The following is a 22,502-nucleotide window of genomic DNA, read 5'->3' on the forward strand; positions in this document are numbered from 1 at the left end:
TGTTTAGTTTTTTTTTATTCTCTAGGGAGTCTTCCATGTTTTAATTGGAACATTTTTCATAATTGTTGCTATTTAGAACATTTATTTTGTCAAGTCATGGGATGTCTTTATAGCCATATAATAAACCCTAGAGAACAACTTCTCTGACTGTTGCCATCTGCACTGATCACAAGAGCAGCTTAGAAAATACTGACAGTCTTTATACTAATAGGATACATATGGTGGCATACAATTATGTGTGGCTGCATTCAATTAGTGTAGTACAATTACACAGTTTTATTGCTTAGTTAAAACAGTGAAAGCACTACATAGTGGGCAATTTGCACTAATCCCCATTTCTTTAATTGCCCTTCACTATTGAAATGCAGGAACATATATAGCATTTATTCTGAATAACATGAGTGTTGAATTATCTTTCCCATTCCTTGACCGGCAAGTAACATACCACAGCTTCACACTGGGTTCTTTTTTATATGGAGTTATAACAGGGTGAGGAAAAGTTACTTTCTTCATTTTTTACAAGTCAACTGAAGTAGTTTTCCAAGCAAAGTTATTCCTAGAAACAGATGAGGCAGAATACTAGAAAATACACTGTACCAAACCTTCTGCATTGGCAAATATTGCCAAACAAACCTCTTCTGTAATTAATTTCTAGTATGGATGGGTTACACAAGGTGTGGTCTGTTGAAGGAAGGAACTTATGTTTGCTAGGTTAGCACAGCTCAGAGAGGGCTTTGTAAAAGATAACTGCATGAAACAGAATGTGAAATACTAATTAGGCCAGATTCAGCTCTTGATGTCTAAGTGCACACTTTACATATTTCAGCAAGTGAATATTTAAAGCCCTAGTCTCTAGACTTTAATTAAAACTGTTGTTGAAATTAGATTTATTACTGCCATTTCAGAGAGCACTTTCTTTAGTTTCAGGAACCAGATGCATTTAACAATCTGTGTTTTTAATAAAACCATAATTGCCTTTTTTTTTTTTCCCAGTGCTTTTCTATAAACATAATTTTTTTTCTGGCTTAGTAGAAGAGAAATTTGAATCCATTTTAAATTGCTGGTCATCTTAAACATACAGTTGAATTTTTAAAAGTAACATAAGGAGAGGAGTGTATTTGTGTATTCTGAATGTCTGCTTGTGGCTGTATCACCTGGTAAGCAGGGATTCAGGGCAGAGAAGGGTTTTCTCTCTAGACGTGACTAACATTAACAAACAAGAAACTGGGGGATGGGGGCTGTATAACATAACTAATTATTATGAGCTGTAGCAGATCTGTAGCAAACAGTGGTGAGAGACTTCAAGAATTTATTTTTGCTCCAAGTGAACTCTTCTAAGGTCCCATGTAGAATTTATTGTATTTTTATAAGAAAAGATCTACTATTTTCTTCATAAAACAGTTGTAGATAAATGTGATTTTGGATGTAGGAGTAGCTGGTGAAGATATATATGAAGGATTATTTTGGTTTTGATTAGGAAGTACGATAGCTTTAATTTTTGCACAGTTTTGCTGGAAGTTGTTTACACAATATCACTAAGTGGTGATCCAGACTGCATGGAGCTTTGGTTTGGGTTACAAAATAATAAAGTGATGCATATATATTATAAGAAGGCCTCCTGTAGACTGTTTCTATTTTTTAAGGTGCTGTTGTAGAAAACATTCCAAAATGGGAAGCAAGAGCTCAAACCAGCAACTTGATTAAAGATAGACTTACAGTCTAGTGTTTAATTTAGATACATTTTTGTATTTTTTATTTTAAACTTTTTTTTTTTTTTGTAAAGTTTTCAGTATTTGTAGGTTTGGGGCCATTCTTTTGCTCTGAGCCAGCTTTTAAAATTATGTATTTTTTACTGATGTTTCTAGCTTTTTTTTCATGCAACTACATCTTAATCTCCCTTTGCACCTATAAAACCCCGTGAAAGATCACGCTGCTGCTGTGAAGACCAGGTTTTAGGACAGGATTCTGCTGTATCCCCATTAGCAGCCCTAACTGCCTATGTCCCGTTGATTGTGACAGTATCATGCCAATAAGACACTTGTTGGTGTGTAAGAGTCATCCAAGGACAGGACAGTATTTCTAGGTGAAATAGTCCAGCCAGGTTTGTGTCTTGTGGCTTCAGCACACAGAAGAGCCTGGAACTGCTATCACTTTTGTATTTTCTAAGTAGTTGAAGTTCCTGTGCAAACCTTAAAGCTCTCTGCAAGTAAAATGAATAAACTCAATCCCCCTAGACTTTGAATTCAGTGGGGAGTTAATGTAGGAAAGCCACTGTTGGAAGGTCACACATTTGCTTCTGGGCTTTAGCATCTAGCAAGTAGTATGTCCTTTGTTGGACAGGTAAGTGAGACATGTCTTTTCCAAACATCCTGACTGTACTCAAGGGAAGTTGTCCAAATTGTCTGTGAATTTTCAAAGCATGCACGGAAATATGTTAAATGTAGGGAGGAGAAAAAAACCTGTAAATAAGAAGGAACATTTCAGGCAGTTAGCAAGTGATACAGTAATTACCTTGATGGTATTGTGGTAAAGCTTTGAATTTTTCTCCTGATTTAGGTGTATGAACACCAAGATGGAAGCAAGTCCCTGAAGTTGGGAGACTTTGGCCTAGCAACAATTGTGGATGGACCTCTATATACTGTCTGTGGGACACCAACATATGTAGCTCCAGAAATCATCGCTGAAACTGGGTAAATCACTTATAGTGGTCATACATTGATGTATACTCAGTGCAGGACATTCTTGCCATTGTGTCTGATTGGCGTTCTTGCAATTAAGATTTTTATGCTGTCTTTGGTTGGCTATGGTGCAGACTTACAGCTCATAGAACAATTCACTTGGAAGGGACCGGACCTCTGGAGGCTATCCTACCCAAACCAGTTCAGAGCAGGCTGGCTTTGGAGTTATATTGGTCAACCTCTGCCAGCTGTTGGCCTCAAACTTTTCAGCTTAACACTGAGTTACTAACTAGCCATTTGCAGATACAGTGCAAGTAGTTCTGTTCTCTAGAGACTGCTAACTACCATTCACTTAATTCTGTTTCATTATTACACATTGTCCTCTTCTGATTTGTTCCACAGAGTAAATGCCTGCTGGCTTGAGCAGCCTATGTCACCTTTGCAGACTTCATGTTGATAGGCATCACTAACTCAAGTTAACTCAACTTGAATTAGTTAACTAACTGAAGAATACAGGCCAATGTCTTCTGTGCACTCACACATTCTGATCTAATGTAATTTTAAGATGTAAGTGTAAAAAATATTTGATAGCAGAATGAGGATTGGTAGGTAGAGAAAGTTCAGATGAGAATTTATAAGAAATTATTAATGATTCTGAACATGTTTCCTCTGTTCTTGCACTGTAGTCTGTAGGAATGGGATGTCTCTAACCATGTCTCTCACACTTCTAGATATGGCTTGAAGGTGGACATCTGGGCAGCGGGTGTGATTACTTACATCCTGCTCTGTGGTTTTCCTCCATTCCGTGGGTATGGACTGATCTATTCAACCATCCTTGTTTTGTGAATTGGTCCCTGTGCTCCTTTCACATTAAGCAGAGATTCCCACTGGTAGAAGTTTTCTGCTTATAGGGTTTGGTGTTTTTTCTGTGCTCTGTATAGTGTTTTACACAAGCCCCATAAATGTCTGATTTTATGGTAAGATCTCTGTCTCATGTTTGTTTATTGTAGTTTAAACTTCATTGCATTACAAAACAAGAGCCTTCATTACAGGTTCTGTGTGCCATTGCCTGAAGTTTTAAATACACTGTGAAATAACCATCTTCTTTCATGGACAGAATGCAACATATTTTGTGGTTGGTAAAAGGTAATTAAAATGTAAGAAACTTAATAAGGATGTGTCAGATATTTTATCCCCTCAAAGCAATTTCAAAGTTGTGGACAATCCTAAAGAAAAGCAAAAAGAAGGAGTGTACCAAATTCACTGTGTTTTGTGATCTCACCATTCACACCCATGGCTGCATGATCGGGGCAATCAACAGCTTCCAAAAGCATACTAAGGCATCAGCAATTGAAAGCAATTTTAAGAAGTCTATTGAAACCACATCTAAAAATAATTTCTCTTTGGGTTTTGTTGTTGGTTTTCTTTGGGTTTTGTTTTACAGAAGTGGAGATGACCAAGAAGTGCTTTTTGATCAGATTTTGATGGGACAGATGGATTTTCCATCTCCATATTGGGACAATGTTTCTGACTCTGCGAAGGTGAGTTTCATAGTTGATGGTATTTTCTTCTACAATGTTATTTCCAGTGGAAGTGCCTAATGCACGTTGCTCTTTCACAAAGTTGTATTTGTCATGTCTCATACATCTCCTGCTACACCTATAAATTCCTCTGGGTCGCCAAGCATATTTTGTTTGGTTACTGTCTCTTAGACTCCAGGTGGTTCTGAAATGGACATCATATCTCTATGTGGTTTCTCACACAACAGAGACACCAGCAGCCCTTACTGATTGAGAAAAATTTAAAGTAATTCACTTTGTAGCTCGAAATCTCCCTTGGACTGTGTTTTATATGTACTAATGAGGGCAACCAGGTACTAACCTGGAGCCTTTGAACAATATGTAATAGCATTATGGGGAGGCTGATTTCCCTTATTAGCCCCATTAGATGTTATGTCTGTTGTTTCTTTCTGTCAAAGAACCAGGTCTCCCATTGCTGTATTGTTGCAGTGTGGTACGAAATACAGGCTTGTTCTGGTCACAGCTCTTGACCTGCAGCCTTCGGTGTGCTAAGGCAGATATAATTATTTACAGATACAGACCGTGACAGAGTTCATTATAGTTGCAGAGCAGATCGAGTTTTTCAACTCTCGCCAGTGCACTAGAGCAACAGTTTAACTCAAAAATTTTCTAGGGATCTGGCATTCACTATAGTCATACGTATAAATATATGTGGACAGAGACATAATACATATGTGTATGTAAAAAAAAATTCATATGGTCATTCTGTAGATAGATGAGTGCTTACTTTGAATCAGTTTACTTCTCTAGTCTGAAAGACAAGTCTATGAAAAACTGTCTTCCTGTTTCCTTTAGTGTGACAGTGTTTAATTAATCACAAGAAAAAAAAAGTGAAATTTGAAGGTGGATGCAGGTAATGAGAGTAGCTCTGGATCTCCATTCTTTGGAGAGTTACATCCTGCTTTTATGCTTTTTTAAGGTATGTGGAGCGTGATCAGGACTAGCATTTTAGCCTGTTAACTAATAAGGTTAATGAATGAGATAGTCATAGAGCTGGAAGTCCTCTAAACTAAATCACTGTGTTGTAGAAGGCATTATTTCATAACATCATTAGTGGGAACCCTGCAAGTCCTTTGCCAGTGGTGTTTTCCTGTGAAACTCCTTCTTCCAAATAGTTCAGTCTAAAATTTCTGTTTTGAAGCCTTAGTCCATATAATTTATTTTTGTAACTAAGAATTACTAGCTTTTGTCTTTGGTGATACACCTTTATTTGCTGTCATACCGCCGTCCTGTTTTCCATGCACTCCACTCTGTGCTGGAATTAGATGTGTGTTTACTTACATGCTAGTTGAAATCTAGGCGATTGCAGAGGAAATCAGAGGATGAAAAGTAATGGTTTTAAGTGTTCTTTTTTTTTTTTTCTAATATCTTCTATGTCATTTATACAAGAGTTTAAAGTAAAACTGTATTTGCTGCCTTTTTTTTTTCTACAGAGGAATTGGCTTCTTAATGGGAAGCTAACCTAATTTCATGGGACCATCTGTTTTGCACGTTATGTACTAAGTGCTTTTCTCTTAAACAGTGGCTTCAGAACTGTAACTCAAAACTGTCTTCTAGCTTTTCAAGGTACTGTTAGATATTGATTTAAAAGTTCAGCTGAGAGTCCATCAGTTCATGGTTTTTCTATTTTTTAAATAATCTTACTATATTTCTGCAGTTGGTAGTTCACTCTCTCTTTGAGCACTCTTACAAAACCAGTTAAAGAGTTCTTTAGTGAATGAAATGTTGATTTGTTCTTTAAAAGTGTCCTTTAAATTTGATGCGGTATTCAATTTCTCAGGAACTTATCACAATGATGCTTCAAGTAGATGTAGATCTGCGATTCTCAGCCTTGCAAGTTCTTGAGCATCCATGGGTTAATGTAAGTATTTTCAGACTTGTAGATGCTTCTTGTTGTTTGGCACCTTTGAGCTATTCTGTCAAGCCCTTGCTATGCTCTTTTGGAAGCCAGCACATTCTAAAGATGCCACAGATTTAACTGGAAATAAGCCAGGTTACAGGCTGATTTAGTGTATTTTGTACCTTGGAGTTTTCACTATTTTGTGTGTGCTCAGCTACATTTTCCCTGAAATGGGCTTTCAGAAAATCTCAATAATATTTGATAAAAGTATATCTCTAACACTCAGCCTGCAGATTCAGTGAGACATTTTGTTCTCCTAAGATCAGGTGGACTCAAAAATCTCAAAGTCATGATTAAGCGTTACTGAAATATAGTCCATACTGTTAGGCCTACTTGATCCAGAATGGAACAGGCAAATATTTAGAATCATATTTAGCTTCTGATAATATTTAAGATTTGTTAATTATTCCAGGCTATTTAACGTGCTTTAAAGTATTTGAATGACAAGAAATAAAAATTTGGATAATTTATATTCCAATTCAGAAGGGACAAATGAGAAAAGAAATAAAATTGGGATGAACAGAGAAAAAAATTAAAGGAAGAAGAAATAATGCTTTGTTTTGTTTGTTGCAAGTTTGAGTGTGCAGTCCTCCCTGGAATACTATTTGGTCCCTCGGCTATTGTATCCAAAATCCCTTTCTCACTAAAAAAAAGTATTCTGAAAATTAAAATATACAGTCACCTCAGATATTATTTTTTTTTTAATGAAAGTGTCCTCTATACAGTCAGAGTAGTGGTGATCAGTTAAGTATTTATCAAGTATATGCTTTAAACTTGGAGGCTCCCTTAGTGCTCAAACCAATTTTATTTGTAAATGCTATTAACATGCAGAGCACTTCTGTGGTGTATGAAGAGTGCAAGGATCCAGGACAACATCTCATGAAAATCTTTTCATTTTTAAGATTATATTCAAGCAGCTGAAATATTAATTTTTCCTGGTGCCAGGGGGTGTCCTTGGACATGGTGTTCTGTCACAGTTTATAATGCCTTATGGTGATTGAGGTGTCTCTCTGTCTCCATGGGAGGAGGACGTGTGGAGATTTCTGGAGTGCTGCAGAGGAAGAGATGGAAGTGACTGATCAGAAGCCTGCACCCTGCTGCTGAAATTACTGAAATGTCACTTGCTTACACCACTTAAGGAAGTGGTCACTAATCTTCCATTTTTTTCTGAAAAATATATTTGAAATGTTAATGCTACCCCCAGATACTTCTTTTTTTTTTTTTAATTGTTTCACCATGATGTGTTTTAGACGGCCATTTTAGTGTGATGTATAAAAAGGAAGAGGTGCAGCTCTTTGTCAGTAAGCTGATGGTGGTGGTGTGCAGTTGACATGAGGATCTGCTTCCCTGCCCTCAGTAGTACCTGTTGGTGAGGATGGCAGGGGAGAGAGGCTGGGGGCTAAAGACTTTTAACTAGAGCTCTGCTAGAAAAACCTGAGTTCTGGTTACTGAAGCACCTTGGCAAATTCCTGGATTTCTGTGCAGTGAGTTAACATGTGGAACCCTTTGCCAGAAGGTGATGTAGAAAACTGGTATAAATGGATTCAAAAGGGAATTTAATACATTTCTGGAGGATAACCCCATTGGTGCTTATTAAATATAGTGATGTGGATATAACTCTTGGCTCACAAAGTTCTTAAGCACTTGGTTGGCATGAGCTGGAGGATATACCAGGGAAGTTCAAGATCTATTTGTCTCTGTTCAATATACTACTTCTTGAAGTGTGACTCTGATGCACTGTTAGAAACAACATGCAGTGATCAATTCATCTTTGGTCTAGCTCTGCTGCACTTGTAGTTTTATGCTGGTAATAATTCTCTGCAATCAAAACCTGTAGCAGTTCTGTCTATAAGTAAGTGAAACAAATATTCCATGACAATTCCGTAATTCCTTCTTTTCTGCTGCTTTTAACACCTGAAACAAATCAGTATTTTGTCTTCATCATTACACTAAAGATAGTTCATAATGCAGATCAAAACTGCTTTTGAATTCTCTTATGTTCTACATATATTTTTTTCTGGAAGGAAAAAGGCTAGCACAGGGACCAGTTCAGGAAAGCAGTTGAACACATTCCAAACATTGCTCCTATTTCAAGGCATCACACGTGGAAGCACTTAATACTGGGCATAAAATTAACTAGATGGCACTACAATTCTAGTTCACATCAGAAGAAATAAGAATATGGCTGAGTTGAAACAGGTGCTTAAATGCTTCCATGAGAAAGGGCACTTCCCTGAAGTGTGTCTGGGCAGTAGCAGTAGATAAGCTAGCAGGGACAGCCCGTTGATGCACAGAGGCAGAACGTACAGTGTCAGATCCAACTACACATCCCTCTGCCATCACTCTCTTGATCAGCTGCAACTCTGTCACACAGCCTCCCTAGACCTCATTTTCCCAGCTTCAGGACAGGGAATTAATACACTCATCCCTGTTTACAAAAGGCTCTGCAATCTACTGTAGTAATTATCTGAGCAATTATGCATAACTGTCTTTCTGAGAAGAAATGGCACATGGAATTTTTCACCTATGCTCCATTTCCACAGGTAACCTGCTTCAGTACTTTTCCATGGTGTCAAATGCTGGACTTTACTTTCTCTATTGATTTCAGCTGTGATAGAGTTCACTACAACGCTTCCCTTAGTACAGTTTTGAACCTATTCCTAGAGTGTTAAATCTGCAGCTAAAATACTAGATGGAACAGCTGGCTTGAAAAGCAGGCATGTGTTTTCTTCGACAATTTTAAGAAACATTTTCTCTCTTTGATCAAACTTTTGATAGAAGTGTTGTAACTGCTTACACTATATAAAACCATTTTGTAGATTGTAAATAACCATTCTACTTTATAGCTGCTTGCTATGTGATTACTTGGTAAATTGCTGAGATTCCTGGAATGTGCTTTGACAGTTTCAGTAGGAGCAAACCCTCATTTCAGTTTAAATTTTTGCTATAAAAATATCTGGAATGCTCTTGGAAACTGCAAAACTTGTCATGGTCAGAGTCAGACCAGTAACGCAGTTTCTATGTGAATAATATCCCAGCTGTTTTCAATTCAAAAAAACAAAACCTGAAAAGATGTTGGCTACATGCCACTGCCACAGATGGAGATCTTGAATTCTAAATGCAGTTCAGCAGCAGTTCTTTGCCCCCACCATTTAGTTTATTTGGATTCATCTCTCCTGTGCAATACACTTAGACCTGGAAACAAATCCATCAGTTTATACTTCGCCTACAGGGACCCCAGCTCTTTACTTTACCTGCTCAAATTGTTTGCAAAGCCAAAGAATTATAAAAGAGGCGGGAAGCTTGAGGTCTGGCATTTTAAACTTTAAGGCTGTTGATAACTTGAAACAAGTTACAGGACAAACTCACTATTTTTTTGTTGTTGTATAAGTAGTAAGTGTTTCCTAATACATCACTGAGCAGTGAATGCTGAAAGGTATGGCTTGCATTCTGTAAATCCTTCTTTGTTAAAATAATCAATATAAAATGTGTGTTGTTGTGGGGGGAGGAAGATGGCACACACCAGCCTAAAAAGAATTAGGGAAACTGGAGCTTTTCCATTTTTCCTTTACTATGTCTGCCTTGGAAATTTGTGTGCAAAAGAAATGAATAACCAAGCAATAAGTAGCAATAAGATAAACATTTGTAAGAAAATTAATTTTAAAAGACATTCCTTATTTGGCAGCTGCACTACTTTTGGTTACACCCTAGGACACTGCACAAAGAAAAATTTCCTTGTAATTCTTAAAGGAAACAGTGTCCAAAAGCTTTTCCTGCTCTTCTATTTGCTCTAATTTCCTGCTGTTACGTGTATAATGACCTATTCATCTGATGCTTTTAGACCTGGAAAGTAAAGCTCTTGTGACCATCTTGTGAAATGGATCTAAGTGCTTTAGGGCAGTGGGAGTCTGGGAATCCTGAACTTCATTACATCTTTTTAACACTTCTTTTTACTTTTAGTGGCAGTGTCTCCTGCCACAGAGAAAAATGCAAATATGAAACCAGTTTTTATCAATTACTGGAATTACTCCAAGACCTTCTGCCTCTTTTTTATTGTTTTTTGTTTTGAATTCTTGCAAGTAGACCATGAAAGGTATTTTGTGGAGTCTGGTTAAAAAAACCCAAAACACCCCAAACCAAAAAACAAAAGTATTTTACTATTCCAAGCAGTTTATATTATCCGTGTGAAAACTCAAATTCTGGACCAGAGTTTTCAAACTCTTTTGACTGCTCAGCTTCTGAGGTGTGCACAGGAGAGTTCTTCTTTCAGAGTATCAGTAGTCAACATTTTCTCAAACTCATGACTCTTTAAAGTTCCCAGATGGAGCGTCAAAAGTCACTAGTCACCTTTAAAAAAATCTTATGATTACTGCTAGTGCTGAGATTAAATTCTGTGATCCTAACCTGCTACAAAAAGCAAAGACTTAATACAGGGGAAAGGAACAGTTAACCACTTCAGGGTTTGACATCCCTCCCATTTCAGCAACCCAGTGAAATTCTTGTCAGCAGTGTTTACCCTGTTCTCCAGTGCTACAACTTAACCTGCTGATTCTGATCAATTTGATATTTGATGGGTGTTTTGTTCACTTCTTGCCTTTTAAAACTGCAAAGCAGCTTGTTTTGTATTTAGTTAAACAGCTGTCTTCTCTCACCCTCAATAGCTCTCTATTTTATCATTGACTGAAGTGATTCCAGGAACCAGTTTAATATATATTGATTTGTTTATAAAGCATGTTTGTATAAAAGAGAACTACTAAACATCAATTGGCACCAACAGTAGTAATAAAAACTTAGTAAAAATAGAGGAATTCTGATATATCCCTATGCTGCACCTTAAATTGAGCTGGAAGTTATTTCATCTAAAAGCTGGAGCCCAAACGATGTGTCTGTGGAATGTTGCCACTGGAACTGTGGGTGTGGTGCTTCACCAATAAAACATGACCACAGTCTTGGTAACTGTTGTCTTCTCTGTAATTTAGTCTTTTGACAAGATGACGCGAACGCCTGGCAGGCTTTCATGTCAAGAAAGCCAAGAGAATGATTTTATTTTTTTTTCCCCTCCTCTAGTGAAGAGGAGTTCACTTTACAGACTAGCTTTCTTCTGGGAAAGGCAAGGTCAATGGGAAGCAGGTTATTTTTAGGGGTCATGTACCACCGAGCAAGGACTCCCCAGTGCTAGACAATAATCAGCTACTGGGTTGTATTGTTTTGTTTTGTGTTTTGCAGCTGTGTGCACTTGACCATATTTTGCCAGCTGAGACATTTTGTTAAGGGGCGAGTAAGGGATCTGTAAACACAAACTCCCCAAGCTAAATAAATAACAAACCCTACCAACCTCCCTGAAATTCCCATATGCTCATTGAACTCTTGATTTACTGCAGCAGCTCTGTAACTCTTTAAGGGCACTCGTAACGTCTAAAAAATACCAAAAAAAAGTGTCTTTCATCTCTCACTATTCTGACTTTGTCATGTTTACCTGTATTCTACTAGGATTTTACCTAAGTGGAGTTTAAGAATTATTTCAGCTCTTCATACCTATACATACCATGCAGTACCAGTTAGGGGTGACTATGGCATGTGGTCAGTGACCTGATACCCTGCATATTTTGCCTGTTCTACATTTTGTTCCCTATTCCACCTGTTCTGCATATTGTTGCCTGAAATCGTGCACATTCTGCTAGTGGGGAAGTCTCACTGAGCAGTGGCTTTTTGCACATTTTTCAGGCATAAGGATCTTTTCTACAATTTCTAAAAAAACCTCCACGTTTCCTGGGCTTGGATTCAATCTGCGGACTTGTGCAAAACTTCAAACTCCCTTCTTTCTGCTGGGGTTTCTCCTCAGCATGGAGGGTGCCAGCATGCCTAGGTGCAGGTATCCAGGTTTCCTCTGCAAAGGGGGACATCTCAGCTGGAAGGAGGAATGTCCCAGCCCAGCTACATGGCACCTGGGCTGGAGTGTGTGCACAGCTGTCCTGCTTGGTGTGTGCCACAGCAGAACGTGTCTGCCTCTGCTTGGCCATGCACTTGTGTGCCTACTTGTACCTCAGGTTAGCTCAAGGTGAGAATATTTGGCATGGAAGAAGAGTACACCCATAGCTGGCTCCAGCCCTTCTTTGCTTTCCCAGGCAGTCTGTACCTCTGTCTGCATTCATGTACCTTTCCCACAGCATTCCAGGCTTCTGTGCCTTGGGACTGGGGAACTGAATTGCAGTCCCTTGCTAGTTGGAGCTTTGGTCTGTGGAGGTGTTTTTGATTAAGAATGGCTTTAGGATAGCACAACCATGGTCTGTGGGGAATGCCACCACAAGCTATGAGCACCTGACCTGGCCTGCAGACATGTGCAATGATGCATCCTGGTGTTGGTGATGTCTTACACTCACCCATCCCAAGGGTCTCAGGCAGGGCATGTCTCAGCTCCCATCTTACCTAGGTTTCCTCACTGTGGACTCACCGGGCTGTGGCTGCAGCTTTCGCCCAACCCCATAGTCCTTGAGTGTGGAGCCTTTACAATGTAAGACCTCCTAAGTGTCTCTCAGGATTTTTGGAGATCCTTTTCTGCATCCTGACAGGAATGCAGAAACAGGGCCTCTTGTTTTTGTAATATCATGGTACTTTTTACTTTTGAGGTCATTATCATTAAATTTATGTGATGAGTAAACAGAATCTTAAGCACATCTGAGTTTCTCAGGCTTTGAAATATTAATGGACTTAAAAATAACTAGGCAGTGGTAATTAAGATGTGGTAGAAAGAAAAATGAAATGTTTAACAATTATTATTAATGAACATTACCTAAAGTTTGAGAAGAAAATATTGGGTAGCGAAGAAGAGAGAGACCGCTTAGTGCCATAATATGTTCATCTTGTAAGTACCTTAAATATATTGATGGAGAAAATGATTGACCCATTTTAATACAGACTTTTTGTAAACTTTTCTGTATCAATAGGTACTATCAGAATCACCTCACGATTCCTTCTTTTTTCGTCTTTCCTCTCTGAAGTTTTATTTTGCTTTATTTATCTGCAGGATGATGGCCTTCCAGAGAATGAACATCAGCTTTCAGTAGCTGGGAAGATAAAGAAGCATTTCAACACAGGTCCTAAGCCGAACAGCACAGCAGCTGGAGTTTCTGTCATAGCAGTAAGCATCTGAAATACACAGATGAAAGATTTATGTGCCCACCAGACAGTTATGTGTTTAGGACACCAAAAAAAACCAGAGAGGGTTAATCTTTAGATAATTGTAGCATTTAATTAATGTAAAAGTAGTTAGACTGGTACCCTGCACAGCTTCTCCTTTGATTCTCCTTGTGAGTCACATTGTTTGAACGTCCCTAGGAGATATAACTGTACACACAATACACTGTTCCACATTTTACCAGATCAGCGGACCTAACTCCAATGTAAATTCAACAATTTGAACTGTGGGATCATGAGTTTTTTCTTGGCAGCAGACTCCTCTTATGGATTGAGGCCACACAGAGATTATAGCAGGACAGCACCACTTTAAAATGTAAATTGCTTCAAAATTTAACTGAAAATCTGTATGGCAGCCTAAGACTCTCCTCTTTGAAGACATGAAAGAGACCTATGATGCTTCACTGCTGCCTTCATGGTTTACATGAGTCTAGCCACGTCAGATTTAGCTGATCAGCAGCATTTTATTGTACTGCCACACACAACCTGCTTCCCTTTCAGCAGAAGTATTCAATGGGGTAAAGACTTAATGGAGCTTCTTGCTGCCTTCTGTCACATTGCAATTCCAGTGGAGCCATTCTAGGTTTGAATGTGTCGGAGTGTCTGAAACAAAGCTTGACCAAAGTTTTGACCAAGCTTTACTGAGGTTTCAATGGTGTCCTCAGTGGAGCATACATCACATACAATTGTATTTTTTCCTCACAGATGAACATGTGTATTACATATACATGGACACAGGATATATTCAGCATATTATGAGATTATTCATACTAATGCCATTGAATAGTGACATGCACATCCTTCACATTTTTGATACATCTGCTTGTGTTTGTAAGCTTTCCTTTATTACTCATAGTAATGTGAACACTCCAAAGAGTCACTAAAAATGTGACATGTTAAACATAACCATTCCCATATCAGATTACTCAGTGTTCATTCCCAGCTTCCATAAATTGCAGGTGGTGTGTGACTGCACATGTACACTTTCTTGTACTGTTTCCACTTTCATGTTTCTCAGCTCAGCCCCTCCAGTGTTGAGTTAAATCAGCATGAAGTAAATTCAGCTCAGCACATGCAATCTGGCTCACAGGTGTGAAGTGCTTTTGCAGCAAAATGGATGCTCTCTCAAAGTTACTTGGTATAAGTACTTAAAATTTCAAGCTGTGCCTCTCTCATATTTTTTCTTTACTCTTTCCTACCCTGAATATCCTCAACATGGAAGCAAGTTGTTCCTCATGCTTTTCCTAGATTTTCTCAGTCATCAGCTAACATAGTCAGCATTTATTTATTTTCATTTTTAACCAATAATACTGCAGCAACTCTCCCACAACTAAAACATCACATACCCATTGCTCATCTGAACTGCAGGTATGTTCTTTATAGACTAGCTGAAACCGTGTTCCTATTGAATGGACTGCCAGCACGCTTGTCCATGAGAATTACTGCTCAGATCCTCCATGCTAATGACTTCAAAGCTTAAAAGCAAGAAATGATGCCTCTGTCCTCATCCATCCCTTGCCTCCTTTATGTTTTTAATTTCCCTACCCTCCTCTTTTTTTATTTGCCCCAGTTGCTTTGCCAAGGAATTGTTTACAGCAGTTGAACACTTGAGTAATGAAAAAGGCACTGTAGTGAATCTGTCCAATGCAAAACATCAGGAAAAAAATGTGTATGTTTAATTATATTCTTAATGGCTTTTATTTATTTTTTAGTGTTTGGAAATTTACCAGATTATTTTTAGTGATCTTCTCTGTGGGCAAACTTCATATTCTGACACGACTGATACTGCAACTTGGCCTATAAAGTAGAAATGTTAAGAATACTTTTACATAATTCAGAAAGGTTTGATTATAGGAAAAGATGGGGAAGTATAGACCTCTTTAGTGTTTTGATAATGTTTCAGAATGCTAGATAATTTCCATTTTATGAATAAATTAGTTTTGTTTTTTACAAAAGTAATTTAATATGTAAAAGAAAGCCAAAAGCAAGACAACAATGCCTTTAAATGCTTTAAATGTTGTTTCTGCATTTGGAAGTCTATTTAATATACATTTGACATGCATGTCACCAGGGTTTTGTGTTTGGGAATCTTCCTTTAACTGTGAAATCTCAAATAAGCTAAAATTAAATCCTATTAACAAAGACTGCTCTAGATTTAGAACTTTCAAAGTATGTATAGATGCTGTAACATATTTTTTGGCACTAAAGACATGCACTAATTATATTTTCTATAAAAATACTGGGGGTTTGTGCCTGCCTGTATGTTTACATACTTTTTGAGAGAGTGCTTGTGTATATAATATATAGAGTTGCCTTCTATATATTATATAACACATCTGTGTCTGTGTTTGTGAAAATGTGTTAATATGTGCTTATATTTCTATAGCTTACTTAATAGTATGAAAGCTAAATATTATCATTATTTTGAGTATTATAACTCTGTTTATGTACAGAGATCGCTAATATGTGGTATTTAGTTCTTAGTTTGTCCTCACCTTGGTATGATATAATATTATATGCCTGTTTTCTCCTGTGGTAAGAAGTAACACACCTCAAAGATCTCAAGGAGTATTTACCATATGCACCAATTAAAACTATAATATGAAAATTAAGTTCCTAAAGCTGTGTCTCTGGTCAGCTTGCCTGAGAGGAAGTTTGAAGCCACATGTGTTTTCCATACATCTACTGTGGCTACTGCTTCCTTCAGCAATGTCCAAATTGCATTGATTCCTTTGGTTCAAACTTAGGTCTGCTTTATTGATGTGGTAATCTCAGTAACAGTTGTCTCTGACTGTCCAAGGCAGAGACATCCTACTTCTCGTGCATGTGTCCAGACTTCAAGTTTGTCCACATTTCCAAGGATTTGTCAGTTTGGACAAACTACTCTAATGAACATGTGCAAGCTTAGCAAAGCAGTTCCTTTGCTGATGTAGTAGAATGATTTTTCAAACAAAATTAACTATACAAGCAAAGAGATTTTTCTGTTGATACAATAATACATCATTAAAAGTTCTGCCAGGGTAACTATGTCAGTTGGGAAAAAATTCCCCTGAACCAACATAGCTTTGCCAGAAAAATTTTAATTGGAGACCTAGCTTTTAAAACAGCAAGAGAATTAGCAAGTCCCTAAAAAACACTGATTGCTGATGAGAGAGTAGGTAGGAGAAATATCACTTTACTTCCTCTATTCTTAAACTCTTGTCACAGGCATTGACTACCGGTCTCTGTGGGAGACAGGGGCTGGGCTAGTGCCCCTCAGTCTGTGTCAGAATGGCCACATTGCTGTTAAGCATGTGCCAAAATATTTGCAGGATCATGTTTCTCATACAGCTTTTCAATAGGAGCAGTATTTTTTAGTTCTGTGATGGTGTTTATAAAAGGTACTGCAGTAAAAACATAAAACCAGACTTCCACTAACTAGTCTTTTTAAAAGTTGGGGGTAGATTTTATTCTTCAATTCTTCAAGGATGTCAATTCTTTTTATTTTGGTTTGGCCACAAAACAACACCCTGTGGCTGTACCCTCTGGGCTTCAGTGATAGTGGCTAGAGTGACTAAGAGTGTGAATCACTTTTTAAGAATGCTTCTGCAGTCCACAGGTGTGCTGTAATTCCTTGTATGAATCGAGCATCATTTAATTTATGTCCTTGTCTGAAGTGTTAAAACTTAGCCTGTATGTCATCACTTTTGTGCTTGTACTTTTGCCATTGTTAAGACAGAGGAAAAGACTAATGCTAATCTGCTGTTAAGGTTGTATAAGGTCTCTGTCTTGGCAATGGGAGTAAACTCCAGCTGGAGATGCAGAGGAATCAAGTAGAACAGCAAAGGAGAAAAGCTGCTCAGAAAGTTGGTGCAGCTCTGTTCTGCTTACAGGGTCCTGGGTTGGGGACCCCACAATGGGCAGGCAGTGGGTGGGTCATTGCCCTGCATTCTGCCGATTTTAAAATAAAATTGCCAATGCCAAGTGGGATTTTTAGCCATGGGATTTCTCGGGTGGTGTGGAGGAGAAGCCAAGCCTAGCCTGTAAGTTTTGCTTAATGTCTTAAAGCTGAACCTGTGTCTCGGCTATCCCTTCACATCTATTGTCTGTGTTGTCCTGGGGTCATTGTCCAGAGTTGGGTTTCTCATGGCAGGATTTCCACACCACCAAAATCGTTTCACATCTTGTTAGGGAGCGACTCTTCCCATTTTCTCTGAATTAATTTTTGGCTATTCAATTTTAGGCCAATATTTTCGATCTGCTTTTTAGGAAAACATCCCTTTTGTGTGTTTTATGTGCAGCATACAAGGAAGCCAGTAGATGGCACTAGCAGACCAGTGTAGTTAAGCTAACACACATTTAACTCTAGGTACAAGGTTCCCATGGTTTTAAACAGGAAACATGCTTTAAATAATTCTAAATAGGATGAAAGAGGCATTGTTTTAACAAAAGAATAAATTAATAAATTCTACACTTTCAGGGGAATCATCAAGAAAAATTTAAATTTGCAGTTAGTTCCTAACTCCCCTTGAAGTGGTTGGTACCTGGAAATGTGTTGAACTGATCTTCTGAATTTAGAAATAGAAACTGGCATCAGTATTGGAACTACATGCCACACTCTTACTGAAGCACAAAATGGCCTTTTCCCTTCATAGGGCAAAAATCTAAAAATCATTGCATCAGTTTTAAAGCAGTCAGAGTGTCTCCATCAAGAATTTTTCCCCCAAAATTTTGTTTAATTCAGCTAAATGATGTCTCCACTGTCTGTTAGTGCAGCACAGAAGGGTTAGTGAAAAGAAAACATTTTCTTTGTTCCTATGCACATGATATTGCTAATGATAAAGTAAACTTGAAACATCTCTGTTCCTTAAGTAATATTACCAGCACAATTTCCTGGACACAATATTAAGTTCATTTCCATTTTGACTTTAATTGGTGCAATTTTAAACCAAATAGTTTTGTACTGTTATCTTTTTGAGCATGAGGTGTAAGCTGAAATGATAAACAATGTTATTCATGGCTCTGAGTAGTCCTACTCTCCAAGGTTAACACATTTTTAGAAATGAATTACCATGATTGATGGGGTATCAAAACCTGATTCTTTTCATCTTTACACATTCCATGATTATGAAGCAGTCTAATTTAAGCCTTGTGTAGTCTGTCTAGCCTGCTCCTTGTGATAGTTGCACTGCATTTAATTTTTTAAAAAATTATTATTATTAAACTTCTCAGTTTAATTGCAAAAGATATTCTATTACTGGTATGTGCAACTTAAAAGGGCACTACTGTCTTTGGAGGTAATGAGATATTTCAGACTTTTAAATGAATGCATTATGCATTAAGTAACCTATTCATAAACTCCATTTTAGTTTGAATAAATTGGCTTCTAATTTGGCAATACCAAATCTAGAATTAGTATCTTTCTCTTTTATTTCTTTACCTTTTTTTTTTCTTCTATGGTACGTAGCTTTAGGATGTTAGATAAGAGCCTTCTGAAAGTGAAAACAGTAAATATGCACTAAATAAGGAACAGCTTGCTCTGGAGTCTGAATTCTCTAGCCTAATGTCGATCCACTGAGTTGCCCCATTTCTCTCTGCTCAGCTGGACCACGGGTTTACCATCAAGAGATCAGGGTCTTTGGACTACTACCAACAACCAGGAATGTATTGGATAAGGTATGAGATGGTGCAGCGCCAACAGTCAGTGTTTCCATGGCAACGTGCTGGCAGTCTCCATTAACCAGTTCCTTCAGTGGATAAACATGCTTTTTGATTTGTTATCTGGTCCATATGCTGCTTTATCAGTTTCGTTTTAATCTTGATTGAGATGCCACACCCCCTCATTCCCTTTCTTCACCCATCCCTCACACCCACATTGCCAGCTTTCTCTTCATCGCACATGCTCAGTATCAATCTCCCCTATAGTTAAAAGGACAGTGTATATAGAAAATCTACAGATATGCTGAAGTATGCACCCTCCCCCTCCCTACTGCTTGTTAAGGCATCTACTTCCCCTGTGCTCCTGTTTCAAAACACACGGAGCAGCAACAGGCTCTCAGCATATATTTTCCTCTTTTTCCATGCAAGATGTGGAGCTATATACTGTCATTTTAAACCCACTAAACACAATCCTTACCTTAGATTGAACAATGCATTTGCATAACGCGGGCATAGAAACTCTCCCAAGTTCACTGAAATACAATGCATTGTATGTGCTGGTAAGCTTGTGTTTCTAACAATGCATTCCTTCTCTTTTCTTTTTAAAACCCTTCTGATACCTATTTATTTTGATTTGATTTTTTTTTTCAAATATTGCATGAGTCTCTTGAATATATTTTTCTTCATTGTGTAACCGTGCCAGGGTTGTTGTTAGCTGGCTTAACCTGTATGATAAAATGGGGCTCTGGGTGGGAGGGGCTTATTCTGGAGTGGGGGCAAGGAGGGTTCCAGGTCTGATAGCCCACAAGAGGCCCACACACCTCCTCAATAAATCCAGAGCACTGGAATTTCCATCAAGTGGTTAATTGCTGTCTTTTTTCTTTATTACTCACAAGACCTACATTTTGTTAACTGGAGAAATTTTTATAAGTTTACTGAGAGACGTGTTTTCTAACACTGCCTTTAAAGACTTGTCTGTGAGGGATTTGTAAAAACTCAGCAAAGTAACCACCTTAGCAAAACAGCAGAGATGATCACTGCAAGTGTTTCCAGTAAAGTAAAACTCCCACCCTGGATCATTTCACCAAGTGCATGGATCAGGCTACAGCACGCTTTCCATAAAACCTAATGGTTCCCTGAGCACACACTGAGGGTTAAGTAGTTTCTGATATGGATGTTCTGGGGAAAGAAAAACAAAACAAACACAACCCCCAAAAAAAGCCTATTTTTCAGGCAAAAAGTAGAAAAGTCATTCCAATTCATGAGTTGAACGCTGGCTAGCAAAAGCTGAGAAAGACTCTCACTCCAAGTGCTTGAGTGCGCAGCAGTACCTGTAATTCATCTAATTCCAGCCTGTTGCACTTGTGGTGGTGGCTACAAACCCACTGTGACCTGCAAGGGCTGAGCAAAACCTGCTGATCTGTCTTGTCACTTGGCATCCTTCTTTGTGCTCCTTGGTTTTGGACAAGGAGGGAATGGGGCCTGAGTGCCCAGCTTTAGTTAACTGGGGGTTTGATAGTATTAGAGGAATTTTCTGCTGAAGAAGGAAAGATGGCATTTTCTGTCAAGCAGAACTTTTTGACGAAGAGTTGCAAATTTAATGCCCGCTCTGTAAAATGGCGGGGAAGATCACATCAGCTTTCTTTGTCTTCCAGGAGTTTGATTGCTACCCATGGTCAGTTTACACTCCTTCTCTGTTTAGATTTCTTGTTTTACATTAAAAAAAAAAAAAGAAGAAGAAAAAAAGAAAGAAAGTCTTTCCATTTGCTATACACAATGTTTGGATCTTTTAAACCCCTCCTTCAGTGGGAGCAGATCACCAGAAACAGGAGCCTGTGAGAAAAGTGAACATCTCCTCAGATTGGCCTTGACTCAGTTTAACTGCATAGCCCAGGTTTTGAAACAAACCATATGCATTTTGAAGAGGTAGGGGGGAAGGCTCTAATTCTGCAACTTGGTAAATAAATAAAGCTATAAAAAAAAGGTCATTTGACTAAAGCACTAGTAATGGCTGCCATCAGCATACAAAATGACACATCCCTTAATAATGGGATGGAGCAGATGGGCGATAATCTCTCTTATTCATATATAAACTGCTCTGTTTTCCAGCTGGGGGCAGTAACAACAATGTTTATAATTAGGGTTTTCTAAACTGTTCACCTAGTGTGGAAAGGCAAATTGGGAGAGCAGGGCTCCTAGTCGTGGATGCTTAATTAGGAAATCGTCTCTGAGGGGGTGCCTTGGACCAAGCACTGCCATGTGTTTGAGCCTCTCTCATCTCCCAAAAACATGCAGCTGTTGTGACCAAGATTTTAGTCTAAATAAAACCATTTTGATGTAGCAAGTGTTTAGTTTTTAGTAGTGCAGATGCAAAGCATATAAAAATGTTCATCAATTCACGTCTGTAAAACAAATAATTTATCACAGGTCCATGAAAATTAATCTGAATTCACAAGGACAGTGAAAAATGAAACCATGTCCCAAGGAAAATGTAAAGCTCCTTTTGTTAGAAACTACTTGTTTCTTCTGCGCTTCTCTTTTTGTTTTCATCTGTAGTTTCTAGAAGCTTTCTAAAATACTTTTTAAATGACACTATTTCCTCCTTCAATTATCAGAAAACCTTGTCCTTTCCCTGCCTAAAAGACTTCTGTTTTCAAAGTCCTTCAAAATCCTAATTTTTCTGAGCATATTCTGCATCCTCTTTTATTCCCTTTCAGTGGGATAATACATGCAGAAGTGACATGATTTTTTAGGTGCAGCAGTAGTTGTTGTAGCTGGCATAAGCTACAATGCCTGGAAAAATCTTTCACAGTTCCTTGAATAGGAGTAAAGATCAGGAAAAACACAAGGACCAAATCAGTAGAATCATTTGGACCCCAGACTAATACATGTTTTAAAACCAACCCACCAAATGTTGTTGGAACATCAGCCCTGCAATCAGAGGTGCAGTAAAGACCAAAGCAGCATCAGCAGGGGACAAGTCTTGGAGGTCCAGTTAAAACCCTGAAGACTGGGCTGATTCAGAATATCAAAGGAGCACCAGAGTGGTTGCATCTAACATAAAATACTAGTAGTAAATGTCAGTATGTGTAGTATTACATACATTATATTAGTATAAAATATTAGAGTATGTTATTTTCTATATATCCAAGACACTTCAGAAAAGCAAAATGGAGTAAATAAAATACAGGAAGTGTATGGAAAAGTCATTAATGATCTATCTATCTAATGACAATAGAAAGGAGATGAGTTACGTTGAATGCTTAACAAAATCATCAATCCGGTCAATACTGAATTCATAAAATACTGGATTTTTAAAATACAGTTCTCACTGTTGCAATTAAAAATGTATCTGAATAGCTCATTTGAAAACCCATAGTTCCATCCTCTGTGTTTGGTTCCTAGTTCACATTATTTTGCATCTGTCGAGTTACTTACACCTGTCCCAAGTGGATACAATACACTTTCAAGTTAAAAGTTACAGCCAGACTTTGATGCTGGGACAAGGAGGTT

The 22,502-nt window shown here is 38.1% G+C and overlaps 1 protein-coding gene across 2 annotated transcripts in view; it reads left to right on the plus strand.

The window, feature by feature from the left end:
- DCLK1 (doublecortin like kinase 1) overlaps positions 1-22,502 on the plus strand; it is a 234,368-nt gene that overhangs the window by 205,308 nt on the left and 6,558 nt on the right. The window contains exons 12-17 of one of the 2 annotated variants that reach the window (XM_069012096.1): positions 2,557-2,690; positions 3,410-3,487; positions 4,123-4,219; positions 6,039-6,119; positions 13,183-13,296; positions 18,934-19,007. In XM_069012096.1, coding sequence (XP_068868197.1) covers positions 2,557-2,690; positions 3,410-3,487; positions 4,123-4,219; positions 6,039-6,119; positions 13,183-13,296; positions 18,934-19,007 — 578 coding nt within the window. The remainder of the gene's footprint in view (positions 1-2,556; positions 2,691-3,409; positions 3,488-4,122; positions 4,220-6,038; positions 6,120-13,182; positions 13,297-18,933; positions 19,008-22,502) is intronic. The other variant, XM_069012095.1, reaches the window with a different exon arrangement.

The sequence above is a fragment of the Aphelocoma coerulescens genome, chromosome 1, assembly GCF_041296385.1.
Source record: "Aphelocoma coerulescens isolate FSJ_1873_10779 chromosome 1, UR_Acoe_1.0, whole genome shotgun sequence".
NCBI classification, from domain to species: domain Eukaryota; kingdom Metazoa; phylum Chordata; class Aves; order Passeriformes; family Corvidae; genus Aphelocoma; species Aphelocoma coerulescens.